General features: G+C 40.8%; 1 protein-coding gene across 3 annotated transcripts in view; it reads right to left on the bottom strand.

Annotated features, from left to right (window-relative positions):
- Window positions 1-694: 694 nt before the first annotated feature.
- The window catches only part of LOC121244447 (probable cyclic nucleotide-gated ion channel 20, chloroplastic), a 39,323-nt gene continuing 24,865 nt past the window's right edge, over window positions 695-15,152 (bottom strand). For 2 of the 3 annotated variants that reach the window (XM_041142520.1, XM_041142521.1), the window contains exons 11-14: window positions 7,787-7,916; window positions 7,033-7,279; window positions 6,739-6,925; window positions 695-1,062 (exon numbers count right to left, since the gene is read on the bottom strand). In XM_041142520.1, coding sequence (XP_040998454.1) covers window positions 960-1,062; window positions 6,739-6,925; window positions 7,033-7,279; window positions 7,787-7,916 — 667 coding nt within the window. In that variant the 3' untranslated portion in view covers window positions 695-959. The remainder of the gene's footprint in view (window positions 1,063-6,738; window positions 6,926-7,032; window positions 7,280-7,786; window positions 7,917-15,152) is intronic. The other variant, XM_041142522.1, reaches the window with a different exon arrangement.

Below are 15,152 nucleotides of genomic sequence, written 5' to 3'. Positions count from 1 at the left end.
GTGGGCAGTCATTCACTCATCAACTGCCCTGCTAACTTGTGCAGTTTACAGCAGACATGTTACTTCGGTGGGGAACATGTTTACTGCAGGTGGTTTGTGCATTTTCTATCAAGTTCTACGGAAAGCAGGAATCATCTTTTGTATGAATAAGGCATAGCAATAACGATCTTGGGAAGAACTCTCACTCTCTGATATTCCCATTAAAAAAAGTTCGGTGATTGAATTCTGAAGTTACCAGGGCAGTCACTATATGCAGAAATTCAAAGCATACAAACACTTTGTTCCTAAAGAAATTTGAAGAGTTCAACTTTCATAACCAAAAAAAGAGAGGCTTTCCTGCAACTTTCAGAACATGACTTAGAATTTAAAAGTTAAAACTAACTGAATGATAAGCCGTTTTCCTTCTGCTGATCTATTTGATTGTGTGCTAGGGTGATAGAATGTAGAATATAATAAAGAGCTAAAATGGAAAAGTGTAGAATGAAAATAAAATCACACCAATGGATCAAGTCAAGATGATCAGCTCCGACCAATAAAAAAAAATTCTTGCAAGGCAGTCCAGTTACGGACTCCATGCTCAGTTTAACCCCTCACGAATTGAGGGAGTCAGCTTTTAGCCATACTCCAATCAGTGGGAATTGAAGGAATGTTATCCACAATATGTTTGATGTTTTGTAATTCATGGGAGCTTTGAGTCGAATTAGTGTTCATATATATATATATATATATATATATACATATACATATAATATCTATCTACATGTAATATCTATCTACAAATAGGAGTTCATACTATCCAAGTCCAGAACAACTAACAGGCAGTTGGGTTTTCCAATACAACACACCATCAGTAAAATCAGAAATTTATGGCTCCATATGATGTTCATGACGGACGTGGAACTACTTAAAACCGTGCATGTACAACACAAAATAATGGGATCTACTATTTTGACAAGCGATTAGATTGGCAAAGTTTCTGCACGATCTAGACGTTTCTTCCTGTATCTCCATGCTACCTGAATGCGGGATGCAGCTAGGGATCTCCAGTAGGGTGATTCATACCTACAGCAAAGCAAATTTCACACCAAAATGTGAGGTATTAAGAAAAAACTAAAAAAATGCCGTTTCTAGTCATCATGAATGAGAAAAAAATCATTTGTATTGTGTTGTTTAACTCATCCTTAACGGACTGCTTCTTAGAAAGCCATTCAATCAGACTGAATTAATCCACAAACTTGGTGAAACTCTCAAGAACCTTGGGTTACCAAATGATATGCATGTAGCTTCTGTTTTAGAAGCTGAAACACCTGTAGAAAATCCCCAATAAATGGGACCTAGTATGGAATCCGCTTTTATGCATATATCTGATTTAGGACCACTGAAAATTGAAAAAACCTCACCATAATAGAAATCAGTTTCTCAACCTATTAAGCTGCTTGCCATGTATACGAAGGTGGTCCCACTTGATACTGTGAGATACAAGATGGTAAGGGCAAAACCAGATGAGTGAATTGGAAGAACCAGAAGAGTGAATTTATCTCACTCTATCTATCTAGATATTTCATAAAAAGCAAAAAGTAGTAAGTGAAACCCCATCAACTTGTAGGAATACAGATTTAGGAAAGGCAAGCTTGTCTAATTGGGTCAGATATCAAGAAAGTCTAAAGGGACTTTTGTTATAGCTTTCTTTTCTCCGAGTCTCTTCTAGAATGAAGAGCTTTGTATTTCTGGGTTTTCATTACCAAGAGTTAAAGCGAAAGGATATTCGCTTTTTGGAGACTGATTGTTATTTTTATTATTTCTTTGAATATTCTAAACAGCAGTCAACAACTAATATAAGTGAGCTAAAGGACTAGAATTTTAGACTTTGCAATTGAGAATAGATGTGAAATCACCACTTATCCTAAAAGCTTAAACTGATGGGAAGAGGTAAATTTTATTATTTATTTTATATCTTAACACTCTCTATCACTTGTGGGCTAAACTTCCCCTCAATGGATGGCCCAATACTTGGAATATTTAATTAAATGGGGTAGATTGCAGAGTCAAGGTTTGAACTCAAGAACTCTGCTCTGGTACTATGTGAAATCACCATTTACCTCAAAAGTTTAAACTGGTGAAAAGATGTAGATTTTATTATTTATTTTATATCTTAACATTTGGTACAGAAAAATTTATGGGAAGAGGATAAACTGATTATTTTAGAGAAGGGATTATATTGCAGTGCCCCCAAAATGATAAACTATATCATGAAAGGGATTATGTGAGAACTGAGCTCATCATAGGTAGGAACAACCTGAGTGGTAGCGCCTTATTTCTCGAGATCACATACAGAGGGAAGTTGGTTTTGAGCAGCCAAGGGCAAGTAGAACGTGGTAGCAAGCAAGTCCAATGGTGAGCAATACGTGATAGAGAGCAAAGGCGAGCAATACGCAATAGCACGCAAGGGCGAGTAATGCGCGCTAGAGAGCAAGTCCAAGGGTGAGCAATACGCAATAGCGAGCAAGTCCGAGAGACTTAGTGGAATTTGACCAAGTGCTCGGGAGCATTCAAAGTGTTCACTCAATACCTTTATTTCACCAAACACCTGGAATTGCTCGCCGTTCAACCACCCAGCCTGCATTTATAACTGTTAGTCCTGTGAAAGCAAGCCCTTCCCTATAACTAGCTCCATGCCAATCGGTCCCAACACACCCTCTGTTTTTTTGAAACTCCAAAATCTCTCTCTCTCTCTCTCTCTCTCTCTCTCTCTATATATATATATATATATATATATCTCCCTCTCGTCTGCCCTAACCCCCACCCCAAAGAAGAAAGCCATAGCCCCTAGAGCTTAAGCCGCACCATTTCACTCCCCCTATCTTCTTGCCAGACCGCCGGTTGACTCCTCACTCTCTCTTTCTCAGAGAACCGAGGTTTTCTCCTTCTCCTCTCTCTCTCTCTCTCTCTCTCTCAACCTTGAAAGCACCCTCCACTTCTAGAAGTTCCAGACCCACGTGCGTGGACAGCAACAATGCTAGTAAACCTGGTGTGGAGTTCGGAGCATCAACGACCGGCCGATCAACGTCATTACTCCATGGAAGTCAGTGATTGATTGCAAATATGGAAGCATGTGGGGGAGGTGTTGCACTAGGGAGGTCCATGGGGTTTATGGAGTGGGAATTTGGAAACATATTTGAAAAGGGTGGGGGATCTTTAATCGGCATACTAGACTGGTGTCGGACGATGAATCTAGGATAAAATCTTGGACCTATGGTGTGGAGAACAAGCCCTAAAGGATTTATTCCCTTAAGTTTTTATGATTGTAGGTCAGAAAGATGCCTCAGTGGATAATTGCATGAAGTTATTTGGGGAACTAGTCTAATGGAAGGTGAATTTCACTAGAGCCGCCCAAGATTAAGAAGTTGGTAGTTTTGAGGAGTTTTTTTGCTCTTCTATAAACCATGAGGCAGAGAACCCAAGGAGCAGATAAGATGTGGTGGATATCAACAGGTAAAGGTAAATTCTCGGGCTATTCTTTCTATAAGTCGCTTACACAACCGCATAATACACAATTCCCTGGGAGAAAGTTATGGAGAAACAAGGTGCCTCCCAAAGTGGCATTTTTTGTCTGGACAACATTAGGTAAGATCTTGATGACAAATAATCTACGGAGACGTAAGGTGATCATAGTAGATTGGTGTTGTATGCATAGGAAAAATGGTGAAAATGTGGATCATTTATTGTTGCATTGTGAGGTGGCTGTAATGTTATGGAATGAAGTGTTTAATAGAATGGAGTTAGCTTGGGTTATGCCTGCCACAGTGACAGAGCTCATGGCCAGCTGAATAAATCTACAAGGTTTCCCACAAATCTCAACGGTCTGGAAAATGGTCCCGATTTGTATCATGTAGTGCCTATGGAAGGAACGAAATGACTGGACATTTGAAGACAATGAATGCTCACTAGAAGAACTTAGATTATTTTTCGTTACCACTCTTTTTCTTTGGGCCATAGCTATAGATTGTCGGGGCCTCGATTTCAATGATTTTCTTGTTTCCATTACTTCTCTCTAACTTGGTGTGACCTTTTGTATATCATCTTGTGTACTTGGGCTATGCCTATTCATATCAATATTATCGTTTACTTATATATATATATATATATATATATATATATATATAAAACGTCACCGCTCCAGGAAAGAGAAAATAGAAGTTGGGCTCTGTTTCTGGATTATATGGATGATAGCTTGATGTGTCCTTGGTGCTATTTTCGGGACTGTTGTTCTTTTTGTTTAGTTATTACATCTCGGGTAAAGGTCCATTATGTGGGTTTTCTGATTTTGCCTCACTTGGTTCCAGGCCAAATTTTTACCGTGGTGTGTACGTTGTTTTAGGAAATTATCTTCGTGTAAAAGCTTGCCTTGTTAGGCTATATTGCTCACTGTTTCTACTAAAATGAGATACTATATTTTTGTAAAGTGTATGCTTGTTGTTTTTAAACAAAAGAGGAGCATGTGGGTGTGTGAGTGAATCCCGGCCTCAAGTCGAGATAGGGCATTATCTCGATGGAGCTCCCCTGATTACTCGGGAGCGTATAAGCATTGAGTGGTCCCTTGGGTTGTCGTTGGGTGAACAACAAGCTCAGGCAAGACGGTAATGCCCTCAGGTTGATGCAGCTGCCTCTTTATTGGCGGAGGCTAGAGAATGCTGTGATCAAGCACGGGGCGTGAAGCCAAGCGTTGCTCGTAACGAATTCACACGTGTGGTCATTACCAGTGGTGCGATGATGGGAGCCAGTGTGTGTGAATGGTCATTTTTAGGGGACACTGTGGTGCACATGTTAATGAATGAAAACTGGTTTAAGTTGGTATTTATGTTGCTCGGGGGACTTGGGGTTCTCGGGTTAGCTATCATATGTTCAAGTTTTGAGCATGGGATGCTCGATAAGATATTGTGTGAGATTACTTGTATCTTTTCATTGCTTAGACAACTACCTTAAAATATGATCTTTTATTAAAGTTGCTTAGGAACTCTAACCTCCTTAGTATGTATGCTTTCTTTCTCGGTTTCCCTATATTTGTACTTGCATTATTTATTGAAATTTACATGCATTATAAGCTTTTGTCATAAAGACTAACTTACTGAGATTTCTTGAAATTTCACAGTGGTAGTCCCACTAGGTTTCGCTCTTCAAAACCGTAGACTTTGTTGCAGATGTTGGAGAGGAAGGTGATTATGAACAAGAGGACCAAGTACAGCCCGAGGATTAGGACTGGGGCCTGTCCTCAAATGGGCTATCTATCTATATTCGACCAGGGGCGGAACCAGAAAATTTGGTTTGGGGGGGTCAAGTTACAAAAAAAAATTTTGGGGGGGGGGGGGGGGGGTGGAGGGATACAACATTTCAATATAGTCTACTTTATAAAAACACATTTCAATTTGATGGAAAAATTCTTGGTCTGTAATATCCCAACGATTGTGGAGTTATGACTTATGGATAGTTTGATGTGTTTAATAATTTTCTCTGGTATTGATGCATGTAGTATTTATTCATGCCCTTTATATATTTCTGCTACAGATTTTTATCTACACATATGCTGAGCATATAAGCAGTTATCACATTTGCGAGGGATGTGGCCCGTTCGGAACACATCCCAAGGTCCTGGCTTTCCGGCTGGGGGCATCACAGAGTATGATTATCACTAATGATGGATTTTCTTAGGGTTTTAGAATTTTGCTTATTAAGCCTAAAAAAGCTTAAATCAAAGAAATAATATGTAGAAGAATCCAAGATAGAGGAATAGAAAAAAGATCTTTATAATCTTCTTAAGGCCCCTAGGAATCTCATCTGAGAAAAGTTTAATAGAGTTTTATAAACAAACTTCAATAAAAGTTTAGCACACCGTGGGAAACTAAATCTCCTAAGAATCCCTATTAAGTGAAGGCTTACTCTGAACCTGAAGAATGGGACAATAAACTAGACTTTATTTTTTTTTTGCTAAGTAAACAGCATAATAAACTAGACTTACTACCAAACAAACACCAACTCCAATAACACAAACACACACACACACACACACACACACATCCCGCATCTTTCTCCCATTCCACTCTGCTGATGTGTCATTGACCATCAGCATAATTGGATATAAGTGGGATGAGGGTATAATTTTGAGCATTTCTCATATAATAGATACATACTTACACATACACACACTTTTTTTTGAAAAAAAAAATTGGAAGGACTAAAAGGTTTCCGGTAAAAAAATACTCCAACAGGTAGGATCTACAATGGGACCTACATTAAACCACAGGAAACCAGGTCACCTTGCAGTATATTCACCATTCGCATGATTCAAGTTCAGAAGTAAAACCAATAACAGGCAAACCTAACACTTTCAAGAATCTAGATGCTGAAGATGGGGCCCTCACATCAGATTAGAACTTCGATGAACAATTTTCAGATGTATGAACTCAAAAAATTGAAGGTATTTAGTGTTTAGAGTTTAAAGAGTGGTTAAAGAGGTGGCTGAGCTGTTTTAAGTTGGAAACATATGGGCAGGAAAACCTAAAAAGGATTTGTATGCATTAATGATTTTACTTGAAAGAAAGCAGAAAAATATATATATATATATATATATATATATGAAAGAAATTTACTTGTTTTTTAAGGCGACATAATGCAGTCAAACAGCTGCATTTAGAAGAACTCTACAGAATCAAGCATGCAGGTGCAGGATGACATAGAAATAACCTTATGGCTCCTTGAACATGTTGACTGCGCAAGAATCTTGTGAAAAGACTGGTGACTTCCTCAAGGTCTGCAGCTCTTAGTGAAAATGCTTCTACATTTGTTAAGCATGTTACCGTCCTGTTGCAAAGCAATCTCTGTCCAGGAATCTTTATTTTTTTCCCATCTGTAATGGAAATCACAATGATAACTATGCTGGTGTCTTTCGAATGCAGGCATCTTAATGTAAAGCCAAAATTCTGGCTAGCAAGCCCTTACTTGATAATATGGTCAGGCAGTTACTGATTAAACCAATACCTTTATTTACTGAAGATTGCTCAAGACACCATGTGAGAAGTTCCTCACCACAAACATCTCCTTCAGATAAGGGAGCTACTATCCCATCATCTCCTTTGCTCTCTGTTTTTCCACGTACAAGGAAAACCATCTTCTCGACCAGACCACCTTGATGCAAAATTTTGCTGCCTTTAATGTATGTCTTTTGTCTTAGTCGCTCACAAATGGCATCCAGGACAGGGTCATCCATCATGGCAAAGATTCGAACCTGCAGTATATTCTTAAATTTTCACAATATGAATATGAAAAGGTCCCAAATGACTACGATATCAGCAATTTTTCATTGATTCAGGGTGCATTTTGATGACCCATAAAGTATTAAACAATTTTAAGTATAGTGAGTGAAGTAAACATCTATTATCATCCATAATTTAAAGAAAATTGAAGCCAGTGTTGTGACTAAAACATCAGGATCATTTTGGATCCTTTGACATTTATTTTCCAGAGAAACCCATTTGAATCATTTGAGACATCCTAATGTACTCTATTAATCTCATTTTGAATTTCAAATAACTTCTGGACGGATTTCAATTGACTTTCCAGTGGGCCAGATTGGCTCAGATTGCAAAGTCAAACGAATATACTACACCTTGAGTCTGAAGGATCTGAAGTACGTTATATAACCACCTAATTGTACTTCAAAAAAAAAAAAAAAATGAGAGATTTGGTCAAGGAAACTAGTCATGTTATGAAGCTCCAATGTTCTGATACCTACTTTCTTCACAAACTTGAAGAGATGGCGTCTTATGTCTCTCTGAAGGTCTTCAGGCAGATTCTCCAAGAGCTTTTCTTCATTTACCCCTCTGGTAGCAGCCCAATTATACCTTTCAGCTTGTCGTACTTGCCTAAATGATAAGAAAATAGCATGGATCAGATTTCCAATAAATCCTGCATTAGAAGGCACATTTGATATTAAAAAAAAAAAATCTATCTTTCATGGATAGATTATTTGCATAGGGTTTAGCAGAACATACTTGATCAAATTAACAGTTGTGCTACACATATATATATAGGGTTCATTATATTTCACCCCTCTAACTAACCCTATATTACCAATAAACTTTGACCTCTCTTGTAAAAAATCACTATTAACTTTCATGGAAAGATGTATAAAAAGAAAACAATTACCCTTACCATCGAAACTAAACCCAAGCCTTTTCAAAAGTGCATGAAGGGTAATTTCATCTGTCACACACACGCATACACACATATAGATATATTTCCTTTAACATCAACTGTGATTTTTTTATGGAGGGGGTAATTGATACAGAAACTTCAATTATGGTCTGAGTTCTACAATGTCAAAATTTATGGGTAATGGAGTGATATTTTATGGGGGAAAATATAATTAGCAATATAGATCCTTTTATAATAATGAGCGCTATATATAAACATATATATATGTATGATAAAGAAAGAAGCCAACAAGCTCAATGCAAAAGACATTTTCTTCCCTGGTGAGAATTACGTGAAGGATGAGGTCATGGTTTGAAACTCATGGAATTCGTAAGTAACTTAACCCTCTATATGACACATGTTTGGATACACACACACACACACATGTTGTTAATTGGCTTCTGTGATACCCCATATGATGTGTAAGGGTAGGTAGTGTATAGGATCTCACAATGCTTGGGAATGAGAAGTTCTTGCTTTTTATAAATGTTCCAATGGGTTTCCAATTGTATCATTGACTAGTTCAGAGCATATTCCAACTAGAAAGGTGGGACATGAGTTGTGCTAGCTACGATGGACTGGCCCGACAAAGACGTCGGGAATTTAAGAGGGGAAGATTGTGATACCCCATATGATGTGTAAGGGTAGGTGGTGTATAGGATCTCACATTGCTTGAGAAAGAGAAGATGTTCCAATGGGTCTCCAATTGTATCATTGACTAATCCTTTTGGAGTATAGGCCATGTGGTTTGGACCTTCCATTGGGGTGTTACAGCTTCTTTCTATATTTTCCTATATTTATCTTTCTTTATTTTCCTACCTGGTCTATCAAAGAATTATCAAATGTATTGGGTGTCTTTCCTAATCCAATTATCTTATCTTCCTATTCCATAAGCTTCCATAAGCTTGTGATGCTAATCTTGCAATTGAGAGAAACAGAGAATAGAAGAAGAAATGAACCATTACTTTTACACTCTACCATCAATGATAAATAGTTACAGTAGAATAATCTTCTTTTCCACACTTCCTCAAAAACTCTACATGTTTCTTAGTCAGAACATAGACATCATGTTAGATTATTTAAATGGCATGATGTTGATGAAAATTTAACAAAGTGATTTTTAAATGGAGAAGAGGGCAAAGAGGTCATTCCTAGCTGCACATAGCATGACCGTGTTGGGTATGGGAGGGATGCTGGATCCCAGCCGGTCCTTACCCAGGGGGCACCACTGATCGGATCCTCTCAACCACCCCCCCCTTTTTTTTTGGGGGGGGGGGGGGGGGGGGCGCCTAGGAATATTCTTCCTAAGCCAAATCCACTCTCGAGGGGGAGTGAAGGCCTCCCTCCACAAAGGTGTATGCAGGCCACTTCTGTGCAGGGGTGGAGTGGAGGCCACCTGCCTCCACCCCTCATACAGGAGGATCACCAACCCTCGCCAAGAGTGCCATTCAGGGATGGATCAAGATTCAGGAGTGGCCGCACGCATGAGGGGCTGCGGGTGGATGGGATTGTCCCCTCTGCCCTCCCCTCTTTTTTATCTTTCTAAGTTCTATTTACTTTTTGGCCTGTTTTGACTCAAGTTCACCTTATTTGATCCTTTTACGGCCTGTCCAGACCTGATTTAGTCCAACACAGTCCTTTCAGGTCTGTTCTCCTGTCAGTGCAGAAATATTGGGCTCGAAGTGTGTTCTCATTTAAGTTATGATAACAGTAGCAACTAGTCAACCTTACTTGTTTCTTATGGTGATTCTATTCTGTGCAAATAACAAGGACTGCTAGAAACCAAAGAAACTTTTTCTCTCCATACGTGGGCGAAGGAAAAAAAAACTTGTTTCTCTCGTGTTTGCCGTCGAGGATGGTTGTTAGTTAGTCAACTCCGTTGTCGTTGGCTAAGATGGGATGCACAAGGGATCTTTTGATTGAATCAAAGGTTTTCTCCGTCGTTAGAGAAGGTGGTCTGGTAAGTATTACAGAGAGAGGAAGGAGGTTTAAGCAGGAGTTATTGCTAGGGCTAAGTACTGCGCAGTGGCTTGTGAGAGCTTTGGAGGAGAGTGAGTTAGGAGAAAGAAAGGATTATTTCTCGTCAATAAGGGAGGGTTATCAGTGTTTCATTGCACAAAGACGCTCAAATAACCGTGGTAGATTCTTGGAGGTTGCGGTGTATGCTGTGTAGGGGGTCGCCGTAGCTTTATTATTATACCTGAGGAAGAGGGGGGAAGGGGATGGAGAAGAATGAGGGAGGTGTTGAGGGAGGTCACCCAGGGGGATAGAAATAGAGCTGGGTCTGGTGGTGAAGCTCAGAGGAGGTAGTGGGGGGAGGTGGTGCATTCAAAATCTTATAAAGAAGCACTATCTCCGTTGGTGACTTTCGCTGTGCAAAGAAATGGGGCCAGCGGAGGAGGGCATGATGGTAAAGAGTTTTGAACGCCTCTTCTTTCTGGAAAGAGATGGGGAAAGTGACGTGCGGGAGGTACTATGCATGGTGAGGGAGGTGCAACTGCAGTTGGGAAATTTGCAGAGGGATGTGGTCAAGTTGTTGAGTATTGTCAGGGATGGTAATGGCATGGGGATGGGCAATACGGGGCGTTTAGGGGGAGGAAGGATGGAGGGGCCTTTAAGGGCTAGCAAGGGGCCGTGAAGGGCCTTGTTTACTCGGTAGGGTCATTATGGGCCAAGACTGGTCCAGGCCCGTGAACCTCATGGACAAGGGTGGAGGGCCATTAGGCCGAGGCCCAATCCAAAGGCCCGAAACTTGTGGAGACCTAGGGCAGCTTACGCGGGTGGAGAAAGGAGGCCTTCATAGTGGGAGTTGTCACCGCGCCGCCACCAGAGGGCGGTGGACTTGCCGGAGTCCTCGTCGAGTCGCCCTCAGAAGCCACCGATGAAGGTGGTGGAGCAACCAGAGGGTGGGATGAATCTGCAGGAGACGATACAGCAGGCAACAGATTTGGAAGTGGACCTTCCACCACCACCGAGTGCATTTTCTCCTCTGGGGAGTGCACAGACATTGCCGACGGTGTGTGGGGGAGGCGGCGAGGGTAAGGCGAGTGCCCCTGTGCTGTTCAACGGCGTCATTTTAATGGGGGACAGTGAAACAGGGGACTCGGCTAGTGAGGATTTATTCCTTTTTGATGAGGAGAATTCTCAGAGGCTTATTCAAGTGTCTAACAACTCTATGGGGGAAGTGGGTTTGGTGTTAGGAGAAGAACAGATGGAGGAACAACTGGAATTTCGAATGCAAAATCCTCTATCGTTAAAGTTCTTGTTTCCAGATCAGTTGTGTGCATCAGACTGGGTGTTTAACACAATAAAGGATATTCAGGAAATGGTGGGTTTGAAGTGTGAAGGTTACGAGGAGCAGCTCATGGCTTTACTCACAGCTATCAAAGCGGGTCATCAACAACATAGGAAAGTTGGTTCCAAGAAACAACATGAACTTAGGAGGTTGACTTGGTCAATGAACTCTGAATTTAGTTCTAGCAGGGAGAGGACTAAAGGAAAGGGGCTGTCCTTTCCCAAATGAAACCAAAAATTGTTTCATGGAATGTTTGCGGTTTAAATGAACCGAGTAAGCGTCTTCAATTTAGAAACTTGCTGAGAGGGTGGAAGACGGACATTGTTTGTTTACAGGAGACGAAGTTAAAAGTTATTACCACAAGAATTGTAATAAGTTTATGGAGTTGTGCACACATGGAGTGGGTACATTTGGCAGCTAACGGGGCCTCAGGAGGCATTTTGATGATGTGGGACCAAAGGGTGGTGGAGAAAAAGGAGTTCATCGGGTTATTTTCAGTAGCATGCTCTTTTAAGAGCGTCTCAGATGGTTTTTTATGGGCATTGGCAGGGGTTTATGGTCCTAATTCAGACAATGAGCGTAGATTATTGTGGGATGAACTAGCCGGTGTTTACAGTTGGTGGGATCTTCCATGGTGTATTGGTGGAGATTTCAATGTGACAAGATTTTCTAGTGAGAGCTTCGGTAATAGAAGATTGGGGCCAGCTATGTCTGATTTTTCGGAATGTATCTTTGAGTTGAATTTAGTGGATCCACCAATGGCGGGGAATTTATGCACGTGGGCCAATAATCAAACATGGTCTTGACTAGATAGATTCTTAATTTCCCCTGAGTGGGAAATTCACTTCCCGGAGGTTTTGCAAAAGAGATTGCCTCGGTTATGTTCGGACCATTGGCCTATAATGTTGGATTGTGGTGGGATTCAAAGAAGACGTCGGTATTTTAAGTTCGAAAACATGTGGCTGCAAACAGAAGGTTTTGTTGATAGGGTCAAATAGTGGTGGTCATATTATCAGATTCAGAGCACTCCAAGTTTCATGTTGGCGAGTAAATTGAAAGCTCTAAAAGTTGTGGAATAGCCAGTCTTTTGGGAACATCGGAGAACACAAGAAAACCAAGACAAGGGAGATCGAAGAAATGGTAAGACTACAAGAGTCTAGGACCTTAACACAGGAGGAATTGGCTAAAAAACTAGTGCTGGTTGCAGATCTTGAGAGGATTGTTCTATTAGAAGAGATTTCATGGCGGCAAAAGTCGAGAGCGTTATGGTTGAAGGAAGGAGATAGATGTACCAAGTTTTTTCATAGGGTAGCCAATTCTCATAGGAGATCTAATAATATTGAGATGCTGAAGATAAATGGGGCAGATTGTAAGGATGAGCAGAGAATTAATGATCATGTAGTTGGCTTCTTTGAACAGCTACTTACAGAGCAGGAGAGTTGGCGACCGAAGCCTGATGGGCTAGATTTCGACACGATTGGGCCTATGGATGGTATTCGTTTGGAGAGGCCGTTGAGGAGATTGAGATTTTCGAAGTAGTGAGGAAGATGGCCAAATACAAGGCTCCGGGTCCTGATGGGTTTTCTATGGGTTTTGTTCAAACATGCTGGGAGGTATTAAAGGATGATCTCATGAAGGTGTTCCAAGAGTTTCACTTGGCTGGACAATTTGAGAAAAGCCTAAACGCCACTTTTCTTGCTTTAATTCCAAAGAAGGGTGGGGCTGAGGAGATCAGGGAGTTCCGACCTATTAGCTTAGTAAATGGGGTATATAAGATTCTCTCTAAGGTACTTGCGAATCGCCTTAGCGAGGTAGTGGGAAAGATAATCTCAAAGCCTCAAAATGCCTTTGTAAAGGATAGACAGATCTTAGATGCGGTCCTTATCGCAAATGAATGCTAGATTGTAGACTAAAAGCTGGCAATACTGGGATTATATGCAAGTTAGACATAGAGAAAGCGTATGATGTTAATTGGGACTTTCTACTTAACCTCCTAAGGAGGTGTGGTTTTGGGGAGAGATGGAGATCTTGGATCCGTTGGTGTATATCTACGGCAAAATTTTCAGTTTCGATAAATGGAAGTCCAACAGGTTTTTTTAACAGCACACGAGGCCCTAGACAAGGAGATCCACTGTCCCCATTACTGTTTGTTATTGTAATGGAGGCTTTAAGCAGAATGACCTCAGCCCTAGATGCTAATGGACGTGTGATTGGTTATTCGATAGGATCCCCGGGAGGGGGACTTATTAATATTTTGCATTTATTGTTTGCAGATGACACTCTTATTTTTTGTGAGGCTGATAATAACCAGATTCGAGTGTTAAAGGCCCTCCATCTCTGTTTTGAAGCAGCTTCAAGGTTGAAAGTGAACCTAGATAAATCATAGATGGTGCCTATTGGTGGTGTTCAGCGTATAAGACAGTTGGCTAATACTCTGGGGTGTAAGATTGCATCACTCCTTATGACATATCTTGGTCTTCCGTTGGGGGCCACCTCGAGAGCAACTTCTTTATGGGATACAATGACTGAGAAAGTAGAGCGTTGATTAGCAGGATGGAAGAGATTGTATCTGTCAAAAGGCAGTAGGATTACCTTGATAAAGAGTACGTTATCTAACCTACCGACCTATTTTTTGTCCTTGTTCCCTATTCCAGCAAGTGTGGCAGGCCATATTGAGAAACTTCAAAGAGATTTCCTGTGGGAATGATTAGGTGAAGAGTTTAAATTTCACATAGTCATTGTGAGTGGGGCATATGGTGTGAGTTTGTGGAAACATAAGAAAAGGATGGGAGGTCTTTTCCTAGCACACAAGATTTTGTCTTGGAGATGGGACTAGGATCAAATTTTGGTACGACACTTGGAGCGGTAATGGTGCTTTAAAGGATCTATTTCCTGTTCTTTTTAGGGTGGCAAGTGCCAATGATGTCTCTATGGCGGAAGTTATGGTGATAGTGGGGGAACAAACTCAATGGAACATCAATTTTAGCCGGGCAGCACATGATTGGGAACTGGACAGTTATGTAGCTTTTTTCAGCTTCTTGTATTCACTCAAACGCAGCAACCATCAAGCTGATTTATTGTGGTGGACACCTACGGGTAAAGGTTTATTCTCAGTCTACACATATTATAAATCTCTGTCACAAGACCTTTCAACTCTGTTCCCTTGGAAAAGGATTAGGAGACATAAGACGCCTCTCAAAGCAGCGTTTTTTGTGTGGACCACTTCTTTGGGTAAGATCCTCACAACGGTTAATTTGAGAAGACGAGGGGTGATCATCGCAGATTGGTGCTGCATGTGTAGGAATGAAGATGAATCAGTGGACCATCTTCTACTACAAAGGGAGGAGTGAGGTAGCTCGAGGGATATGGAATGAAGTATTTAGAAGACTAGGCTTAGGTTGGGTTATGCCCGAGTCTGTAGTGGAGATGTTGGCTAGTTGGACAGATCTTAGAGGTAACCAGCAAATCAAGGCTGTATGGAAGATGTAGCCTATTTGCGTCATGTGGTGTTTATGGCAGGAGCGCAATGAACGGACGGTTGAGGACAGAGAAAGAACAATGGAGGAACTAAATGCTTTCTTTTTTAGAACTCTTTGTACTTGAGCCATTG

This window comes from Juglans microcarpa x Juglans regia, chromosome 8S (assembly GCF_004785595.1).
Source record: "Juglans microcarpa x Juglans regia isolate MS1-56 chromosome 8S, Jm3101_v1.0, whole genome shotgun sequence".
NCBI classification, from domain to species: domain Eukaryota; kingdom Viridiplantae; phylum Streptophyta; class Magnoliopsida; order Fagales; family Juglandaceae; genus Juglans; species Juglans microcarpa x Juglans regia.
The sequence above is the reverse complement of the archived record's forward strand: the minus strand, read 5'-3'. Positions and strand labels throughout refer to the sequence as shown.